The sequence below is a fragment of the Lepidochelys kempii genome, chromosome 20, assembly GCF_965140285.1.
Source record: "Lepidochelys kempii isolate rLepKem1 chromosome 20, rLepKem1.hap1, whole genome shotgun sequence".
NCBI classification, from domain to species: Eukaryota; Metazoa; Chordata; order Testudines; family Cheloniidae; genus Lepidochelys; species Lepidochelys kempii.
This window is the reverse complement of record NC_136399.1, coordinates 1,181,689-1,203,808: the sequence shown is the minus strand read 5'-3', so window position 1 is coordinate 1,203,808 and position 22,120 is coordinate 1,181,689. Positions and strand designations below refer to the sequence as shown.

Sequence of the window (22,120 nt, the reverse complement as noted above, 5' to 3'; positions counted from 1 at the left end):
TGGCATATCAAGACCTGTCACTCCTTAGAATAGGTTCTGCATCAAGGCATACTACTCCACCAATTTGTTCTAAACTTGACCCAGGAGCGGGGCGAACTTGACCCAGGAGCAAGGGGGTGGGGGTGGGGTGCCACACTAGGGCTGAGAAGAGTTCTGTGCCCTTAGTTCTTCAGCTTCCATTGAGATTACAAACTAGTGTCCCAACTGTAACATGGACATCCATCCACTACTGATTAGACTGACACTCACCAGCTCATTTCACATAACAGACAACTGTTCAGTGACTTAACATGTGATTTTACTAACCAAGATTGCATTCAGATTGGTGATAAGAGGCAAAAAGCTCTGCATCCTATTAATGTTCTCCTGAGTCAGTCAATTCTTCAGTAGCAGCTTTCTGATTTGACAGACTCTCTCAGGTTAAATACGTTTCTGGCTTCTTGCTGTTGATAAAGACCCCTTCACTCTTTACCCAAGCACACTCCAAAGACAGACTCTCACATCTCACCCTCCCAGCTGTCACCATTTCTCTCAAGCTGCCTGAAAAGCTGCAGCCAAATCCCCAGCCAGTGCCATGCTAGGAAACAAAAGGGAATTTAACCATGTTATGGAGAAGGGTGGGAACTGTTTCATATCATGTACTACTTTCGTCTTTCAGATCCCATCTACCTGGAGGGATTCAGAAACATGTACATACTCGCTGCAGAGATGGTTTAAGGCAGAAAATTTAAAGTAACATTTAAAGTATCTAAATGAGAGTAGCAGTTAACTCTCCCCCACTCCAACAGCAAACTCCCCCACATCTGCTTATTTTCTCCCCCACTTTACAAATATTGTGGATGAAAAAGATCACTACACTGGACTACACTTCACTTTCTACACTCCAATGTCACCTTCCTCAAGTGTCACTGGAACGCTCAGCCTTCGGTTATACAATCTTGGGGGGGATGAACAGATTTAACAAGCCAACCAGGTCAAGATTAGTCTCAGGGGTGGAGGAGCCTGTGGCTTGGCCCTGGGAGAGAAGGACTTTTGCAGTAACAGGGTTCCCCTGGGGATTGCAGCGAGCAGTCCAAGGGGCAGAGGAGTCTGCAGCTCGACCCTGGCAAAGAGGTGACCACCTCGAGAAGGGCTGGCATACTAGGGGTTCTCCCTGGAAACCGTGGGGAGCTGAAGGCACACAGGCCTGTAAGTCCACAACAACTTGGGAAGAGCGGATTGATGGTCTGTCACCATCTCCTTAAGAAGGACATTGTAACCCTGTGCAGAAAGAGAGGGTTGAGCGTTGGAAAGTTCACCAAAGCACAGTTCATCTTGCAGCTGGAGGAGGATGACCGCTCTAAGGAACAGATTCCTGACCCCAAATAGGGCTATAGCAGGATCTGGGAGCAGCTGGAGTGGGAGCCAGGCATCCCTAAGACTCCTGTCCCCAACCAGACTAGGGTCTTCACGATCGGGTTCCCCATCCAGGGATCGGAGATGGACGGGATTGGAGCTGAGTCCACAGGGAACCTCAAGACTAAATTGCTGCCCCTGGTTAAGGATGGGGGGGATTTGGATGCAGGGGATGTGGATGCCACCTCACTGCCTTTGAGCAGGCTGGCTATTTGAACCAGGGGGACCCTGCAGAAAAGCCCCGGTGTCTAGCTCCCTTGCTGGGTCCCAAGGCCATAGACTCCGTCAGCCAGATGGGTGGGGAGGTGGACAGGCTCCCACTCCTGGTCCCAACCTATATGTCTGTGTGGAGTCTCCTGGGGTCAGGCCCCTCGGACCTCCAGTGGGAGTTGAAGGTGATGGTCAATGGGGAGACATTCTTGGGGTGGCAAGATCCTGGGACAGAGAGAACTGTTGTCAGGCCCTGGGTGGTGCAGCCTCAGATGCTGAGGGGCTGTGTGAGCTGGGTGAGGGTCCCAGGGATGAAGCCCCTCGCCCTGCCTATGGCCCGGATCCCTGTGCAGACCCAGGAGGGGTGGGGCTGGCTGGTCTTTGGGGTTCTCCACGATATCAGCTGGGAGACCCTGTTGGGGAGTGACTGTCTCTTTGGGACAGGATTCAGGCCCCGCTCCTGTAACGGCCAAGGGTTTGAATTTGAATCCCGGGAACCAATCGGCAGAGAGGGAAATGGTCAGTGAAAATGCAGATGACCTGGCTGGCAGTGGGGAGGAGCTGCTAGGCTTGGGCTACCTGCCTGCCTGTAACCAGACCCCTGGGGCTGGGTGGGACAGAGAGATGCTCCCCGCCTCCTTGCACACCGGAGAGGGGGCTCACGCTGGCTCTGATGCAGTGAGGAAAGCAGCAAGCTCACTGCCTACCCCCACTGGGACAGCAAGGACAGCGCTGAGCAGTGGGAGCTGAGACCCCAGCTGAGTGGGGGGAGACATAGGCAGGGCAGGTTCTCTGTTGGGAGTGGCAAGGTGCTTGGTAAGGAAAGTTTGGATGAGCCAAGGCAGCCTGTGAGCTGATGGCTTTGTCTAGTCACCAGTGTGGGAAGGCAGGAGAGTGGAAGTTGAGTGTCCCTGGACCTTACCTGTTACCTGGCTGGAGAATTGGGACAGGGAAGGAAATGTGCCTGTGTCTGTCAGGGGTATTGACTTCTCTATGGAGGGAGCTACCCTGGCCTCCAAGCAGTTGTCTGTGAACAGCCTTGTGTGCTGGGACAAGGGGAAAGAGATCCCAAGCTGGGTGTCTGGTAAAGGAGAAAGTGCGTCCGGCTCTTCTTTGTCTGTGGAGCAGACAGAAGGGGCCTTTCAGCCTGTGATGGTTGAGAATAGTGCAGTTGTCTCAGAGCTGCTTCTGGATTCAACTGAAGCCCAGGAAGGGAATGGTCCTAAGTTTGTGCCTGCTCGGTAGAATGGCCCTGTAACTAGGTCGCATCCAGTTAGTGTCTATGTAAAATCCCAGAGACCAGACAATCCTGGTGCTTGTATTTTGCCTGTTGCTAGTGTGTGGCTGGGAAAGGGTGCAGCAACTCTGTTTAATCAGGGTGAGATCCTAGCCAGGGCACAAGGAGAGCATAAAGGTGATTTGATTGTGTTACCTACTGAGGGTGTGGAAACCAGCAGCAAGAAGGAAGAGATTCCTGAACTTGTGTGAGGCAAAGGGAAGGAGAATGCTTCTAATCTTATCTCAGAAGTCTGTAAATTTGCCTGAAAGGGGATTGTGTAGGAATCTGATGGGCCAGATGTGATTCTGGATGTAAGTGAGACCCAGAAAGAGTCTGTTGTTGCTCAGGAAAGTGTTTCTTTAGAGCAAGCCCTAGGCAAAGAGGGTAAGGGCAGAATTTCCATGAGGGGTGAATTGTTGCATAGAAAACCCCTAGGGAAAGGAATCCTCATGGAGTCTTTGCAAGCAGTTTACTGCAACTGAAGGGTGTGAAATTGATTTAATCAAGACAGTTTCAGTTCTTAACAGCCAGAAATTTTCTGTTGTGAATGGATCCACTGACTCTCCTGAAAGATCCAGTGTGGATAGCTTTGAGAAGGTCTCAGATGGAGTGAAAGCTGTTAAGAAAGTTGAACAGTCCTATAACCAAGTGGCTGTGTTTGGCCAGCTTGCTGGGGAAACAAGGTTGTTGAGAAAGGAATGTGCTCATGCTAGTTCTGTAAGTGAACAGTATGTGGCTCAGGTCAAGATGGGGGCTCTTAACCAAGAGAACCGAATTGCAGGCCTCCAGACTGGAGCGCTGGGAGAAGACCCAATCCCAGTTTGACCCCCGGGAGTTTTGGGGTGGCAAAAGGGCACAGGCCGCATAAACCTTCCCACATGTGGCATGCGAGTGTTATCGACCACCCTTGACCTAAGGGAGGGCGTGAAACTGGAAGGACCTGATGTAACTCCCACCAAGGAACAGGAGAGAAGCTGGGGCATCCATGGGAACATTGGTGGGTTCAAACTTCCCCAGGTCACCGGCTAAAGTGACACCGCTCAGTTCGGTCTCGAAGGCGGGAGAGATGTGATAAAGCGGGACTGTTCTTAATGTTTCCCCTGAATATTGTGGGGGTGCCTCAGTTTCCCCTAGGCAGTTCTTAAGTATCTAGGGGGTGGGGTAAGGGTGTATGATCATTGCAGAGCCCTAGAGGGCAGGTGTGTGCAGGGGTTGGGACACAGAGAATGGCTGACACCCTGTTTCCTGGCACCTGATGGCTTGGCCCTTCCCCCCTGCAAGGTGAGAGCTAAAGGGTTGGAGAACAAAGGAATCTGGTGACCTCCTGGCCCAGGACAGGGACAAAGCCCAGAGGAGGAGGGGCTGGAGGAGGAGTCAGTTTGAGGCTGGCTGGGGACAGAGTGAAGTGCAGACGTGGTTGTCTGGCTCACTGGCCCCCAAAATGGACCCAGCTGAGGGGTCCTGTTCTCTGCACCTACAAGCTCTGTTTTAGGCCATGTTCCCATCATCTAATAAATCTTCTGTTTTACTGGCTGGCTGAGAGTCACGTCTGTCTGCGAAGTTGGGGTGCAGGACCCTCTGGCTTCCCCAGGAGCCTGCCTGGGCAGACTCGCTGTGGGAAGCACACAGAGGGGCAGAGGATGCTGAATGCTCCAAGGTCAGACCCAGGAAGGTGGAAGCTGTGTCAGCTGTGTCTCCTGCAGACAGGCTGCTCCCAGAGAGGAGACTTCCCCAGAGTCCTGACTGGCTTTGTAGGGAGCAGTTCCAGAGCATCACCTGGGGACTCCGTGACAGAAGACATCTAAGAAAATCCAGGGAGCCGAAGAAGGATCTCCTCCTTCTGAATCAGCACTGAACCCAAAGCTCCAATGTACTGGACAAGAATGCGGAACAGGTCCTGATCACTTGTGATCATGATAATTTCATCACACATTGAGCCAATGTCGTGGCTAAACCCTAATTTGGATAATTACAGTAGAAGTCCCTCTATTTTCCCTGAAGTGCCAAAAGGCCACTGTTAATTTTCTCTTTCAAACTGTTGCTGTGAGTTATTAAACAGCTGTCATATTCCACCTCAGATGCACCTACAGCAATTTAGATAGAGTAAACTGGATACTGATTTTACGTGAACCAAGAGCTATACAATGTAAAATAGTACAAGAGATTGAAGACCAGTTAAATACTAAAAACAGATGATGGGAAGAAATGTCACTTCTAAGAGCACTTCATAAGTGGTAAACATAACTTAGTATTTCTGTTCTGGGTCTAGCACAGGGATATCCACAAGCCTCTTCTATATTAGGGGTGGGAAAGAGAAACTGAAGACTTAAAGACTGGACTATTCTCAGATGGGCAAGAAGCATCGTTTCTATAATCTGCTTCTGAAAGGGGACCGGCTTTTATTATAAAAAAGGCAAAATAGCAGCTAAGGTTTGGCTTGACAAAACAGACCTGAGTTCCCGATCATTTTCCACTGCTCATTAGAATACTGTCTCATTCTAAGTGAATCACTTTTGAGGACCGTACTCATGCAGACCAAGGTTTGTTATTACTGGGTTGTTACAAAAACATTGTAGAGAAGAGAAATCAGAAGGGGCACATTCCATCCTTTAGGTATCATTAAAAGGACAATTAAATATAATTGTTAGGAAATGCTTTCTTCACTATGTTACCAATAAGTGACTGATTAATAATGAACAGAGAATTTAAATACACTTTTCGACATTCATGCTGTTTCTCTTTTACATTTAACTCAGCTTGGACACAGAACTAAGCCATCAGGTTTACTCTATTTCTAGTTAGTTTTGTTCCCTGGTGCTACAAGGCTGTGATGTTTGTGTTTCCAACAGCGGAGGGAAATATTTAAATAGGTCCGCTCCATTCTGACTGGAAATTAGAGCTCCTGTGGCATTTCACTTTTTAGAAGTAAAAAGGTACGCCCTAATGATGCTGGTCAAGACTTGTCCACATGCTGATTGTCCAGCTTGGCCGCAAACCTCCTCACCAGAGATGGCTGTGCATTTTAGTGGCACATGACGTGAAGGGATTCTTGTGTTTACATCCTGGGAACCTTTAGAATAGAAGGAGCAGTACAAGAGTAAGGAAGTTATTTCTCAGTGAACAAAGGTACATACTTCTATTGCACCTTTCATTAGAGGACCTCAAACTTTGCAAACATTCAGCTTCACAATCCCTATGCAGCAGATGACCTTTAACTCCATTTTATAGAAAAGTAAATGGAAGCAGAATGCCCCAGACCACACAGCAAATCAGTGCCAGAACTGGGAATAAAATCTGAATTCCTACCCCCCATTCCAAACATTATACTACTTTCCCTTCCTAAATGTCTGAATGGCTCTCCTTCTCTTTTATGAAGAAGTCCAGTACTCGCATATATAGACACATGCGGCTACCCTAGAGCAAAATGGCCAGCTAAAACATTGTTCTTCTGCAAGTGCCCCATACTGGCCAACTATAGGAGCTGCAGCAATAACGACTCAAATGCAGTTTTCCAGGGCCTGGGCGATTGGCTGTTTTCCAGGGCCTCTCTGTATCGATGCCTGGAGGGAAATAGGAGAATTAAGGGATGCCAGGACAAACAGAATTACAAGGCAACTCGTGCAGTTCTAGCATTTCAAGTTCTGATTAACCAGAAGTGAAAGTTCTTCTTACATCAATAAAACCAGAAGCCAAACCCAGTATTTCTAAAAGAAAAACTACAATTCTTCCACCTTGGACAGTGTTCAAAACCCAACAGGTATTTGAAAGCTGAACACAAGCTCCTTTCATAGCAAGATTCTGAGAGCAGCTGGGGATGTTTGGGCAAGAAGAAATGACTGAATAAAAGAAATTTTCACACTAACAGCTATCTTTTTCTGAAGAAAAAGCTCTTATTGAGCAAAATATATAATCTACTTACAGAGAAGAATTGACTGAGCTAAAGAAAATTGACTGGACAAAAGAAAAAGTGACAGTTCACACAATTGGTGTCTTCAGTTCCACTAAAGTGCCTAAGGATGAGTTTGCATGAAAGGTGCTATAGAAGTTGGCAGTGGATTCTGTTCTACCTGTTCAGTACACTGACTTTTTGACATTCTGCTCAAAGACAAACCCAACCCTAAAGAAGCTGTTTAAACAAGTGTAACATTAAGCTGCAGATCCTCAGAATGAAAGCTTTGTTCTCACTCTGAAAGATGGATCAGATCTGTATTTATGCTGAAGTGAACTGTCACTGTGATTTAATCCAAGTCTGAATGCTGGTGGTCATGACATGAATTGGAGGGGTGGGGGAGCTCCTCCAGTTCCATTCCTCATTACTTTTTTTTTAATTGCACACGGGCAGTCAATCAACACTGCAACAGGAAGATTTAATAGAGAGTTAAGGAATCCTCCCTTTTTATCACTTGGTTTATGAAAGGAATTTTAATCAAGAGCTTTAGCAGCACTGCTGGAACTGGTGGGCTCTGTGCAACAACTCTCGTGTTCTCAGGAGGACTGAACGATCTAGGCAGAAACACCACCACTCTTGAGACAGAAAGATGGCAGATGATACCAGGCTGGGAGAGGCTGCAAGCACTTCAGAGGACAGGATTAGAATTCAAAATGATCTTGACAAACTGGAGAAATGGTCTGAAATAAACAAGATGAAATTCAATAAGGACAAATGCAAAATACCACACTTAGAAAGGAATAATCAATTCCACAAATACAAAATGGGAAATGACTGCCTAGGAAGGAATACTACAGAAAAGGATCTGAGGGTTAGAAAGATCAGAAACTAAATGGGAGTTGTCAATGTAATACTGTAGCAAAAAAAGCAAACATCGTTTTGGGATGTATCAGCAGGAAGTTGTAAGCAAGACAAGAATTCTTCCTCTACCCAGTGCTGATGAGGCCTCAACTGGAGTACTGCGTGCAGCACTGGGCACCACATTTCAGGAAAGATGTGGACACTTTTTTGGAGAAAGTCCAAAAGGAGAGCAAGAACAATGATTAAAGGTCTAGAAAGCATGACCTACAAGGAAAGAGTGAAAAAATTGGGCTTGTTTAGCCTGGAGAAGAGGAAGAGGGGGGACACAACAGTCTTCAAGTACATCAGGGATCTCAAACTCAAATCACCATGTGGGCCACATGAGGACTAGTACATTGGCCCGAGGGCTGCATCGCTGACACTGTTTCATACAAAGATACAAAAGACCCCTGCCCCTTCCCTGAGGCCCCACTCCTTCCCACCCCCTCCCTGTCTCTATTCCCACCCCTTCCCCAAATCCCCACCCCGCCTCTTCTCCACCTCTTTCCTTGAGCACACCATGTCCCCGCTCCTCCCCGCGGAAAGTCCTAAGCACCATCAAACAGCTGTTTGGCAGCGGGAAGCGCTGGGAAGTAGGCAGGCAGAGGAGTGGGGACGCAGTGCGCTTGGGGGGGGGGTGAAGGCGGGGGAGCTATGGAGGGCCACAGGAAATAACTCCGTGGGCCACGTGTTTGAAACCCATGAAGTACAAAAAAGGTTATAAAAGAAAAAAGAGGGTGATAAGTTGTTCTTGTCCTGTCTTCAGTGGATAAGTAGTAATGGGCTTAAACCGCAGCAAGGCAGATTTAGGTTGGACATTAGGAAAAACTTGATGACTGTAAGGGTAGTTTAGCACTGGAACAAAATACCTAGGGAATCTCAATCACTGGAGGTTTTCAAGAACAGGTTAGACAAACACCTGGCAGGGATGGTCTAGATAATGCTTAGTCCTATCTCAGCAAAAGGACTGAACTAGATGACCTACTAAGATCCCTTTGAGTCCTACACTTCTATGATTTTATGGGCAGCAGCAGTGCCATCCTTGGTATTGGCAGGATTGTTTTGTCAATCCTGCCAACAGGTCTACTCTACTCTTTTTTGCTAATGTAGTTCCACCAAGGAGAGGGCTAGTGTAGACAAGGCTCTTGCAGCATTTTAATAAGGATAGGTTTCAGAGTAGCAACCGTGTTAGTCTGTATTCGCAAACACCCATAACACCCATTTTTTCATGTTCTGTGTGTATATAAATCTCCTCACTGTATTTTCCACTGAATGCATCCGATGAAGTGAGCTGTAGCTCACGAAAGCTTATGCTCAAATTGGTTAGTCTCTAAGGTGCCACTAGTACTCCTTTTGTTTTAATAAGGATGTCAATTCTCAGACCGTATCTACATAACACGAGGGCTAACACACCAGCAATCACTGGAACCTTATCTACTCTAGAATGCCTACTAAAAGAATTAAGCCTCACAGTATCTGTATGAGGTAAGCAGGCCTTTACTATCACGGTTTCCCATCCACTCCAGCAAACTGAAGCACACAGGCTAAAGTTGACCTGCAAAGAAAACAAAGGTTTGTGCCCTCTGTTGCTTCTTTATATTTTATGATGGAGAGGCATGTATGCATGCATGCACATCAGAGAAAGAAATAAGTGCCTTTCAGGCCTTCACTATACACTACAATGAAACAAAAATTGGACACAGAATCAATGTGTCACTTGTAACTGACTTGCCCAAGGTCAGTGAGTCCACTGCAGAACTAGGAACAGAATCCATCTTTCCTATCTGTCAGTCCCATGCATAAATTGCAGGACACCCATCTGTGTCATGCATGGGGCAGGATGACAGTGGCCTCAAGTCTAGTGGCTGTTCAAGGACACAATGAGGGTTTCATTCTCAAAACATAAGGACAAGAGATACTCAAGACTAATCTAATAGATTGCAAAATTTGACTACACTTTGCTAAAACCCAGTGTTCAAATCAATGAGACAATTATGCCAGATAAAATTTTGGTCACTTTGTCATCGAGTTGGCCAGACCTTGTTAAAGTTATCCAACAACTAGGCAGAAGACACTTTGTTGTTTTAAATTTAAGAGTACAGAAAATCAGTCTAAAAATCAAGCTCATGTTCATGCTAGCTCCTGATACATCCCACTACTTTCATCCTGACACTGAAACTCTTTGCCCAGAGCAGGCGGCATTACCAAGTCCAAGTTCTAGAGTCTGGTAGGTACAGAATGCTGCTGCTCACCCCCTCTCACATACTATGAAACAGCAGCACATCACGCCACCTCACTTGTTCCACATTAGAACTCAATTCTGAAACAAATTTTTTTTAAACTCATCCATTCCAGCCTACTTCACAGACCTTGTTTCTTTACTCTTCCAGCAAGTGTGTGGTAGAACAGAGGACGCAATCATGACAGGATTGGTGCAAGAGCCTTCTCTTCTGTTGATGCCACCATTTGGAACAGCCTTCCTACATCCTGGTGCCTCATCAACTTTCCATCTACTTCCAGATCCCACCTGCAAATGTCTCTTGTCCCTTTCCATTGTTTCTTAAATCTGCTTTCCAATTGCTATTAATTTTACATTTTACTTTGTAACTACTAGTTAATGCTGAAATAATTTTCTGGATAATATGAAAAATTCTGTAGAAACTAGACCTTACACCAAGTTAGAAATAAAAGGGGCCAACAAAAAAACTGGGTGCATACACCCACCAGAAGCTGGCTACAGTACTCTGACAGAGGCCGAATTGGATATTAAAGCAATACTACTGAACAGAAAACATACAGGGGAAAAATGCAGTTGGCATGCACTTTCTATTACAGTGACCAGTTGTCATGCGCAGTACCAAACTCTATTACACAAAGTGACCGCCTCTGAGTGGACTGACTTATTTCAATTCACTTCTTTTCACTTATTTCAATTCACTTCAATTCATTGCTATTTGAATACATTTAATGTTAATTAAAATAAGTCCTGATGTCTCTGATTGCTGCTCTTCAAGTCAGAAAACAAATGCTGGAGCTGTGTTCCCACCCCCCACTCAAGCCTTAACACCTGTTTAAGCTTACTGTTCTCATAACAAATTTTAAAGTAAAATTTAATGTAAAATTAGTTAATGAAGCCCAAATCCATGCTTCAGTATTAGGAAAAAGAAAAGGAGTACTTGTGGCACCTTAGAGACTAACCAATTTATTTGAGCATAAGCTTTCGTGAGCTACAGCTCACTTCATCGGATGCATACTGTGGAAAGTGTAGAAGATCTTTTTATACACACAGGTTTCAGAGTAACAGCCGTGTTAGTCTGTATTCGCAAAAAGAAAAGGAGTACTTGTGGCACCTTAGAGACTAACCAATTTATTAGAGCATAAGCTTTCGTGAGCTACAGCTCACTTCATCAGATGCATTTTATATATACACAGAGAATATGAAACAATACCTCCTCCCACCTCACTGTCCTGCTGGTAATAGCTTATCTAAAGTGATCATCAGGTGGGCCATTTCCAGCACAAATCCAGGTTCTCTCACCCTCCACCCCCCCACACAAATTCACTCTCCTGCTGGTGATAGCCCATTACCAGCAGGACAGTGAGGTGGGAGGAGGTATTGTTTCATATTCTCTGTGTATATATAAAGTCTGCTGCAGTTTCCACGATATGCATCTGATGAAGTGAGCTGTAGCTCACGAAAGCTTATGCTCTAATAAATTGGTTAGTCTCTAAGGTGCCACAAATACTCCTTTTCTTTTTGTTTATACACACAAAGCATGAAAAAATGCTTTGTGTGTGTAAAAAGATCTTCATCGGATGCATACTGTGGAAAATGCAGAAGTGAGCTGCAGCTCACAAAAGCTTATGCTCAAATAAATTGGTTAGTCTCTAAGGTGCCACAAGTACTCCTTTTCTTTTTGCGAATACAAACTAACACAGCTGTTACTCTGAAACCAGTATTAGGAAAGCTTCTTCTAAAAGTCAGTTCTATAGCAAAAAGCAAAGATGTTCATCAGTCACTGACAGTTCTTAGGGCCCAAGCTTGACAGTTATTGATGTGATATACTAAAAAATATTGTTTATCATTGTTGCCTAAGCCTCTGGGCCTACTTGCAAGCATATGTCTTTTGTGAGTCTCAATAACAAGGTTATTCCTGAAATAAATAGGACCAAAGAGCCATCCTACCACTGCACATCTACCCACACTCCATGACCTGACTTACAATATTCACTATTGGTGGGGGTTTCATCACAGAAATTCCCCCCATCACAGCTTACTCCATTGGAATCCACAAACAAAAGAACTTAATTCAATTGTTTCACTCTGATAACTACTCCCTGGACACATGGAGAGAAACCATTCCCACTAGTTGACACCCTGTGAACTTTGTTTGCTATTACACAACTGACGTTTCACTTTACTCCTTTCGCAATAATGGTTTCCGGTGCATCCACTGCTGGCAACAGATTTCGTACCTACAGAAAAAAAAAGGTCTGAGTCGTCTGGCCAAGTGGTTTAAGAGTTCATGAATGCCTGTTGGCCAGTTTTTAATTTCCAGTTATAAAAAAAAAATCTTTCTTGGAAAGTTCTAAAATATGAATTATGTACTATTCAGAGCTAGTCTGATTTAATTGGGTAAATATATATTTTAAGCAGGTGTTAGTCACAGGATCTACCTGTGGAAGACAGTTCACTGCAAAACATTTTAGTGCTTTAAAGGAAACAAAAAATCCCACATAATGCTACACTACAGCGATAACCAGGAGGGAGAAGGAGGGTGTTTTTTGTAAGTCTTATTTACTAATGCAAATAGCACTTTACATCTTCAAAATGCTGTGTGAACCAGGATCTTTTTACAATGCACAATGAAACAGGAAGCTGTTCGACTCTCAAGTAAAACACATATAGGGTGCAACGGAAAGCTTCTGAGACCTTGTTTGTTAAGGCACATGGAGTTTACATAATGGCTTCTTAAGCAGCAAACAGATTCTACACTCCCCACCATTTCTTATTCCACCCAGAAAGACTGTCTCCTATAACCTATTTGCACTGTTCTACAGAATTAGTTGCTTGTTCACATAACTATCCTTCCACAAACACCAGGACCTACTCTCACCACCTTCCCTGTCCACAAGACCATACTGCACTGACACCTTTCACACACAGTGTGAATGAAAACACAAAAGATGCTTAATGGAAACATTAGCCAGCTATAGAAAGTACAATATCAAAGCTACAGATAATCAGCTTAATTTCCACAAAACACAGGAAGTCAATTATCAATTTCCTGTTTATTTTTATATACACAAACTTTATGCAAGATGAAGATTTCAGAACAGAACTGAAAGGGGAACCTCACCTAGATCTTTGATGGCTTTCAAAAGGGGTGGCTGATGCAAATTTCTAAGGCTATGTCATTCTGAGTTTAAAAAAAAAATCATATACCTATTCTCTACCCAAATGCATCTATATTAACAGCAATTTCATTAGAAATGTCAAATATATTATCTGCTGCTTCCCAGGTTAGCAACACATATCTGAGCCAGTAAAGACACAAAGTTTTACAATCTGACATAGGCAAAATGAGCTGTGGGTCTCAATTCTCATTGGACACCTGTTCAAATTACACAAGCAGCTATCCCTATTAACAAAAAGAAAAGGAGTACTTGTGGCACCTTAGAGACTAACCAATTTATTTGAGCATAAGCTTTCGGAGCTACAGCTCACTTCATCGGATGCATACTCTATCCCTATTAACATTCTCGTGGGCAATTTTCCAGAGGCCAAGGACTGAATGGGCCATGAAGAAGCAGCTACCCTCTGCCCCAAGCTTAGAGGCATCCAGGGCTGAGGCAGATTGGTAGGAAAGCTCGCCCGACACTAACTCAGTGAATAAACAGAAGGAAGACATCCGTCTTCAGCCTAGTCAAGCTGATGCCTTTCACCAGCACAAGTTTCAGTTTGTTTATTTTTTAAAATCAAAGCAGCAGCACTTGGCCTTAAGTACAAGGATCCCCAACAGTTAAAAGAAGCAGCAACAACTGATAAGACCACACAGAAACAACAACTGAGAATATGTTTCCTCCAGCCCCATAGTGGACATTTACAAATGTTGTAGTACTGAAAGTGGTTTGGAAGCTTCTGGCCCCCTCTTCAAAGGTACTACTTCTCCTACAATTACTGGGAGCTGGTACCCAGGAGTGTGAGGCTTTGGAGAGGAGCCATTTTAAAATATAATTCAAGGGAAATAATATTAAAACCTCTCATTTTAATTCCTAACAAAATAAAGGTTTCAGAGTAACAGCCGTGTTAGTCTGTATTCGCAAAAAGAAAAGGAGGACTTGTGGCACCTTAGAGACTAACCAATTTATTAGAGCATAAGCTTTCGTGAGCTACAGCTCACTTCTTCAGATGCATATCGTGGAAACTGCAGCAGGCTTTATATATACACAGAGAATATGAAACAATACCTATTCCCACCCCACTGTCCTGCTGGTAATAGCTTATCTAAAGTGATTTCCAGCACAAATCCAGGTTTTCTCACCCTCCACCCCCCCACACAAATTCACTCTCCTGCTGGTGATAGCCCATCCAAAGTGATAACTCTTTACACAATGTGCATGACAATTAAGCTGGGCTATTTCCTGCATAAATCCAGGTTCTCACATCCCCCCCACCCCCATACACACACAAACTCACTCTCCTGCTGGTAATAGCTCATCCAAACTGACCACTCTTCAAGTTAAAATCCAAGTTAAACCAGAACATCTGGGGGGGGGGGGGTAGGAAAAAACAAGAGGAAACAGGCTACCTTGCATAATGACTTAGCCACTCCAAGTCTCTATTTAAGCCTAAATTAATAGTATCCAATTTGCAAATGAATTCCAATTCAGCAGTTTCTCGCTGGAGTCTGGATTTGAAGTTTTTTTGTTTTAAGATAGCGACCTTCATGTCTGTGATCGCGTGACCAGAGAGATTGAAGTGTTCTCCGACTGGTTTATGAATGTTATAATTCTTGACATCTGATTTGTGTCCATTTATTCTTTTACGTAGAGACTGTCCAGTTTGACCAATGTACATGGCAGAGGGGCATTGCTGGCACATGATGGCATATATCACATTGGTGGATGTGCAGGTGAACGAGCCTCTGATAGTGTGGCTGATGTTATTAGGCCCTGTGATGGTGTCCCCTGAATAGATATGTGGGCACAGTTGGCAACGGGCTTTGTTGCAAGGATAAGTTCCTGGGTTAGTGGTTCTGTTGTGTGGTATGTGGTTGTTGGTGAGTATTTGCTTCAGGTTGCGGGGCTGTCTGTAGGCAAGGACTGGCCTGTCTCCCAAGATTTGTGAGAGTGTTGGGTCATCCTTTAGGATAGGTTGTAGATCCTTAATAATGCGTTGGAGGGGTTTTAGTTGGGGGCTGAAGGTGACGGCTAGTGACATCAGCCACACTATCAGAGGCTCGTTCACCTGCACATCCACCAATGTGATATATGCCATCATGTGCCAGCAATGCCCCTCTGCCATGTACATTGGTCAAACTGGACAGTCTCTACGTAAAAGAATAAATGGACACAAATCAGATGTCAAGAATTATAACATTCATAAACCAGTCGGAGAACACTTCAATCTCTCTGGTCACGCGATCACAGACATGAAGGTCGCTATCTTAAAACAAAAAAACTTCAAATCCAGACTCCAGCGAGAAACTGCTGAATTGGAATTCATTTGCAAATTGGATACTATTAATTTAGGCTTAAATAGAGACTTGGAGTGGCTAAGTCATTATGCAAGGTAGCCTGTTTCCTCTTGTTTTTTCCTACCCCCCCCCCCCCCCAGATGTTCTGGTTTAACTTGGATTTTAACTTGAAGAGTGGTCAGTTTGGATGAGCTATTACCAGCAGGAGAGTGAGTTTGTGTGTGTATGGGGGTGGGGGGGATGTGAGAACCTGGATTTATGCAGGAAATAGCCCAGCTTAATTGTCATGCACATTGTGTAAAGAGTTATCACTTTGGATGGGCTATCACCAGCAGGAGAGTGAATTTGTGTGGGGGGGTGGAGGGTGAGAAAACCTGGATTTGTGCTGGAAATCACTTTAGATAAGCTATTACCAGCAGGACAGTGGGGTGGGAATAGGTATTGTTTCATATTCTCTGTGTATATATAAAGCCTGCTGCAGTTTCCACGATATGCATCTGAAGAAGTGAGCTGTAGCTCACGAAAGCTTATGCTCTAATAAATTGGTTAGTCTCTAAGGTGCCACAAGTCCTCCTTTTCTTTTAACAAAATAAAGATGCTGTGCACCTTCATTTGCATAACAATCAGACCACCCCACACACTCTGCACAGATGCTAGAGGAACATGGTGGTACTCCCAGATACCAGCACCCCTCTCTCTCTTCATGCATCAATCCTGATGGGTCACCACACGGACTCCATAACCCAAGGCAACACAATCCCTAGAAATTCCATAGATCAAAGACAGAGACAATTCTGAGACACCACTAGCCAACAATATGAGGTAGAAGGAGTCTCCTACCCACAAACATCTGTCCACTGAGGACAAGAGAACCCATCCCCTGCACAGCTCCCCAAATTGCCCCTTGCAAAGTACCCTCAGTCCCCACCGCCCATCAGTCTCCTGCCAGCCTCTCGAAGAGCGGGCTCCAGAGTCTGCGCCTAGAGCTGCACCTCCCTAACCGCCATGAGAATTGGGCTCCCTCCACTCAATACTGGATCTACCCAGCTGCTCTGTCCTATCCCCACCTCTCCCCTGCGAAAGCTAAGCCAGGGTCCGCAATCCCTTCCTCACACAGACATGCCCCCCCCCCGAGGCAACACCAACCCCCCCCCCATCCCATCCCCCCCCCGCGGGAGGCGACACCAACCCCCTCCCCCATCCCATCCCCTCCACCCCCGCGGGAGGCGACACCAAACCCCCTCTCCCCATCCCATCCCCCCACCCCACCCCGCGGGAGGCAACACCAACCCCCTCCCCCCATCCCATCCCCTCCCCCCCCGCGGGAGGCGACACCAACCCCCCTCCCCCCATCCCATCCCACCCCACCCCATCCCCCCGCGGGAGGCGACACCAACCCCCCTCCCCCCATCCCATCCCATCCCCCCGCGGGAGGCGACACCAACCCCCCTCCCCCCATCCCATCCCCCCGCGGGAGGCGACACCAACCCCCCCCCCATCCCCCCCACCCCCCCCCGCGGGAGGCGACACCAACCCCCCCCCCATCCCCCCCACCCCCCCCCGCGGGAGGCGACACCAACCCCCCTCCCCCCATCCCCCCCACCCCCCCCCGCGGGAGGCGACACCAACCCCCCTCCCCCCATCCCATCCCCCCAGGGGACACAGACCCCGTTCCTTCCCCACCGCCCCCCCCCAGGCAACACCTTCCTCAGTTCCCAGCCCCCCAACCCAGCAGCCCCGCCAGCGAACCGCGCGCCGCGCCGCTCCCTCAAGCGCCCGGCACAAGGGGCCCCCCCGGACCGGGCCCGGCCCCCCCGCCAGAGGGGCCCCCCCGGACCGGGCCCGGCCCCCCCGCCAGAGGGGCCCCCCCGGACCGGGCCCGGCCCCCCCGCCAGAGGGGCCCCCCCGGACCGGGCCCGGCCCCCCCGCCAGAGGGGCCCCCCCGGACCGGGCCCGGCCCCCCCGCCAGAGGGGCCCCCCCGGACCGGGCCCGGCCCCCCCGCCAGAGGGGCCCCCCCGGACCGGGCCCGGCCCCCCCGCCAGAGGGGCCCCCCCGGACCGGGCCCGGCCCCCCCGCCAGAGGGGCCCCCCCGGACCGGGCCCGGCCCCCCCGCCAGAGGGGCCCCCCCGGACCGGGCCCGGCCCCCCCGCCAGAGGGGCCCCCCCGGACCGGGCCCGGCCCCCCCGCCAGAGGGGCCCCCCCGGACCGGGCCCGGCCCCCCCGGACTCACCCCGGGCTCCCCCGGGCCCGCCCAGCAGCAGCAGCAGCAGCGCGAGCGCGGCCGCCGGCAACGGGGCGCGCGGGAAGGGGCAGGCAGCGCGAGCCGACTCCGCCATAGCAACCGCCGCAGCCTCGCTCCCGTCCGGGCCCGGCCAGCGCGAGACACCGAGCGCGAGCGAGCAGCGCCGCCGGGGCCGCCGGGCCTTAAAGGGGAGGGGCGGAGGGCGGGGCCGCGTCCTTAAAGGGAGGGGGCGGGGAAAGCCGCTGTCCGCCGACACGAAAGAGAGCACGGCTAGGGCAAGGGCCTGAGGGCGGAATGAGCGTACCGGGCGTGTGCGCGTGCGCCATGGGCGTGCAACGGCACATGGGGTGCCCAAGGGCGCGCAATGTGTAGGAAACGTACGAGGGGCAGCAGTGGGGTGTGTGTGTGTAAATGGATAGAGCACTTCGGGCTGCGGGTGTGAAGATGGACATTGAGGCCCTGGGTGTGCAAATGTGCACGAGAGCGTGTGTTCAGATGCACATGGGTGTGCAAATGAATAAGGGGGCATGGTTTAGGCAGATGACATGGAACGAATGTGCAGTGGGTGTGCAAATGGACATGGGGGGGCCGTGTGTGCAAGTGGTGTACAATGGTTGTGCAAATGCACGCTGGGGCAATGTGTGTGCCACGTGTATGCAGTGCTCCCCGTGGAGAGCCAGTGTCCTGCCACATGACCTGCCGTGTGTAGGGTGGACGTGCAGGAGAAGCCAGCACCGTTCTGTGTGCATGGAGTAGTGTGCAGTCTTTGAGCAATGCACGGTGGGTGTTACGTACTAACGGAGAAGTATACCTGGAAGGAACTAGTGTCATGTGTACAAAGAGGGAGAGGAGGGAGAGGTGCGCACACAGACATGCAATGCACATAGGGAAGGCTGTGGGCGACCTGTGGGCAATACACAGGGGGATGCAGCAATCGTCTCTGCAATGCATATGGGGCAAATCTGCATATCCCGAGTCCTTGGGAGGGAGTTAATGTCACCGTATGCAATACAGGGGGAGAGGATGCATTACAATGCATTACAGACACAGTAATATTTCCCCCCCCCCATACTGCATTGCAGACACAGTGATACTGGATCCCCCCGCCCTTGGCCAAGAAGGGCTATTTTCAGACCTTAGCATGCAGCAAACCTGGCAGGGGCACATGCTAAATGCAGGCAGACTCAGCAATGTGAGCCTGAGACTGGCTGGCTGGACATCCCAGACCATTCCAGTGCTACCCCAGAGAGGCACCAGTGGAATCTCTGGCATTCCAATTAAAACGCATTTCATTGCAAACTGCTGGGCTATTTTTCCTTCCCTCCTTCTATATAGCGCACATGACTGGATCTATGGGTCCCTGGGGACTTGGTGTGCTGGGTTTACTCTACCAATTGTTGCATTCCAGAAAAAAAAAAATTCCACCCTAAATTCTTGCTGGAGGCTGAGCCAATGATTAATTTGCTGAGTTCCTAAAGCATGTGTGTACGTGTGTGCAGACACATAAAGATCCCAAAGCAACAGTAATACAAAACTCTGATCCCATAAGGTGCTGAGATCCCCACATACTGCAGGCTCAGGCCTATAAGCAGAACATGATCGTAAAACCATAGGGAAAAATGAATAGGTGAGGATACTGGGCAAACCCATCTGCTGGTTGGGGACATTATGATGAGTGTTTACAGGCCGGGAATAGATCATTTGAGGAGGTTGGGGTGAGTTTCCCTTAAGTCATTCCCTGTGGCTGACTTTGGTGTGGAGTCAGCTAGCTGATCTGCTCATGCTGATGCCAGTGCTTCATGCAGCTCTTTCAGAATGCGCGGGGCTGCTGGGCCCGAACGCTTGAAAACCTGACCCTTCTGCTCAGGGGCCAGATAAGAGATGAACCCTTTGAAAGTCTGGCCTCCCAAATCTTCTTGAGATGAGATAAAAGAGGAGCCGAGGCTAGGAAATTACAGAGGAATATGGAGGCTGCATTTAGCTAGGCCCAGACCTGTACAGCTCTTGGACCTTTTTAACTCAAGGGTCCTTAGGCTTCTACCTCTCACAGGAGTTAGGCACCTAAATATCTTTGAAGATCTGGGCCCTAGCTTCTTTTCTGGTGAGTGAATTGCTTGTGGGTTGCTATGAATAGTGGTTGGTCCGAAATCTATGCTGAAGAATTGCAATGGCACATTTTCAGCCTGTCAGTCATTCTTCAAACGGTCAATCGTGGGGGAGTCTGGGTTAGCGCGTCAGTTGCATGGTGTTGTTGCTGCACCTTGATGAAGACCTCGATTCACAAAACTTCGGTCACTGAGGAAAGCATCCAGGTAGATACTTGCTGACCAGAGTGGGGATGGATTTAAGCAGGCACTTAAGTGCTTTCCTGGGTGATGGAAAGCTTATAAACAGGTGAATGATGAATGCCGAGCAACCGAACATTCACGACAGATTGTCAGACCAATCATCGTTCAGCCTAAAATATGTGACATTTGGGGGATTAGGGAATGTTTGCACGAGTACTTGGCTGGTGGCTGACTGTGAGCAGCGGGGAGGGGGCAGTTTGCAGAAGTTCCGTTGTTATTTATTTCTTTGCAGTAACTCCCACTACATGCTAGGGGCTGTCCGAACATTTAAGGCCAGTCCCCTCCCCAAGGAGCTCGCAGTCTAGATGGGGAAGTCAGGGAAAGAGGAATAAATTGGCAATTTATTGGCTGAGCTTGCTCAATTTGCCTCTTTAGCTGTAACGTTATAACTTTTGAACACGGCATCCGATTAAGTCCAAAATTGAAGGGAACATTTTAAGCATCAGGGGATGGAACCTTAATGATTCTCCCCTAAGAGGGGAGACAGGGAGCCCCTGCCGTCTGTTTAGCAGCGCCAGAACTTCAAGCACCTTGCACTTGCCTACAGATCACAATGAAGTGGGGAGTTGTGTGGGGGACAAACAGAGCCTATGCTATGGTGAGGAGAATGGGGGACCCAGGCACAGCAGGAGGGGAAAGGGGCACACAGTGCCCCAGTCATGGAGAGGAGAGCATGCGAGAACATGGGACCCTGGTATGCGGGGGAGAAGGGAATGACAGGACATACAGAAACCCTGACACTGGAGGCACTAAGAGATCCTGGGGGAATCTGCTATAGGAGAGAAAGGGAGGACAGCAGTGAGGACAAATTCAATGTCGGCCTCGTTCACTATTTCTGTGAACGCAACAAAACAGGGGGATGACCCTATCATGCAGATCAGCACAAACCGGTCTGATGTTGGGCCATGAGTGGGCGGGGCTCGACTTGTGGGTGGATCTTCGGATCACATCACAAGGCTGATAGACCAGCCAATAGCTTGGTGCATGTTTCGCAAGGCTACCCGTAAAAACCAAAAAGAAATTCCAGGAAAGGTCAACCCACCCTGTGGGTTTTTAATCAGGGAGCAGGAAAAATATATGATTGCAACAAAATCTCCTGAGCAAGTTCCTCTTTCATCTGTCTCCGGGTTTTTGACTTATGTGGTGTTGCTATCAGCAGGAAACTCCTGCATGCTAGATGATGTGGATCTGCTGATAAGGAGCTGGGTGATGCAGGCTAAATGAGCCTTTAATATCCTGTTTAAATAATGTTATTATAGCCATTTCCAGTTGTCACAAACAAGACCTGGATTTTGTCGGTGCATTTTTTGTCCTTTTTTGGTGTAAATTCCTTTGAACATTAATGCACACAGCAGATCTGATTCCAGTGGCCAGATTCTGCTCTTTGTATAGGGGATTTTCACCCAGGCATAAAAGAGAGAGGCTAGATCTTCTCCCTCTCACTCAAGCTGGTGTAAACCAGAGGTAACTCCGTTGGCCTTGGGTAGCCATTTACAGCCACTTCATACTGATCTAAATGGGGGAGAATCAGGCTCAGTGCGGTTACACCGGTATAAAATGGGCGTAGGTGAAGGCAGAATCAGGCACAGCCTGTTTATATAAAACACCACACACCCATGGTATGATTTGCTGTGATCCTGCTCTAAGTTAAGGAGCCGTTGACCAGTCTAGTACATGGATGGATGTGTATGGGAAAAGGGAGATGCCACAGGAAGTTGCATGGGAGTCAGCCCTGGGAGTTGGGAAATCCAGGTTCTGTTTCCAGCTCCACCACGAACTCATTGTGTGACCTTCAGCACATCACTTTGCCTCTCTCTGCCTCTGTTTGTAAAATGGAGGTAACAATGGGCTCTTCTCCTGAACATAGCGTGTGGGGATCTTGGGATGAAAAGCGCTAGGAAGTAGTATTCCTGGGTAGGAGATGCACTGAAAGAGAATTGACCCAGTCCATTGCACAGCCCTCATGGTGTAAAGCCAATGTCTTGACCACTCATGGATCATTAAAGATCTTGTGACAGATTTTTTTGTAAGAGTCAGGGCATTAGCCCTGGCCAAATCCTCCCTTGCTAATTACACTCTGACACCTTCAAATCTTTCCAAACTGGTCAGGCAAATCCCCTGGGGGTTCATTTTGTAGCCATGTGCTGCAGCATCAG

The 22,120-nt window shown here is 48.1% G+C and overlaps 1 protein-coding gene across 2 annotated transcripts in view; it reads right to left on the bottom strand.

The window, feature by feature from the left end:
* Window positions 1-17,781, bottom strand: part of ACVR1B (activin A receptor type 1B) — a 30,598-nt gene extending 12,817 nt beyond the window's left edge. Inside the window, exon 1 of one of the 2 annotated variants that reach the window (XM_073319323.1) lies at window positions 17,605-17,781. In XM_073319323.1, the coding sequence (XP_073175424.1) occupies window positions 17,605-17,710 (106 nt within the window). In that variant the 5' untranslated portion in view covers window positions 17,711-17,781. Of the gene's footprint in view, window positions 1-306; window positions 8,084-17,604 lie in introns of those variants that run through there. The other variant, XM_073319324.2, reaches the window with a different exon arrangement.
* Between the last annotated feature and the right edge of the window lie 4,339 nt (window positions 17,782-22,120).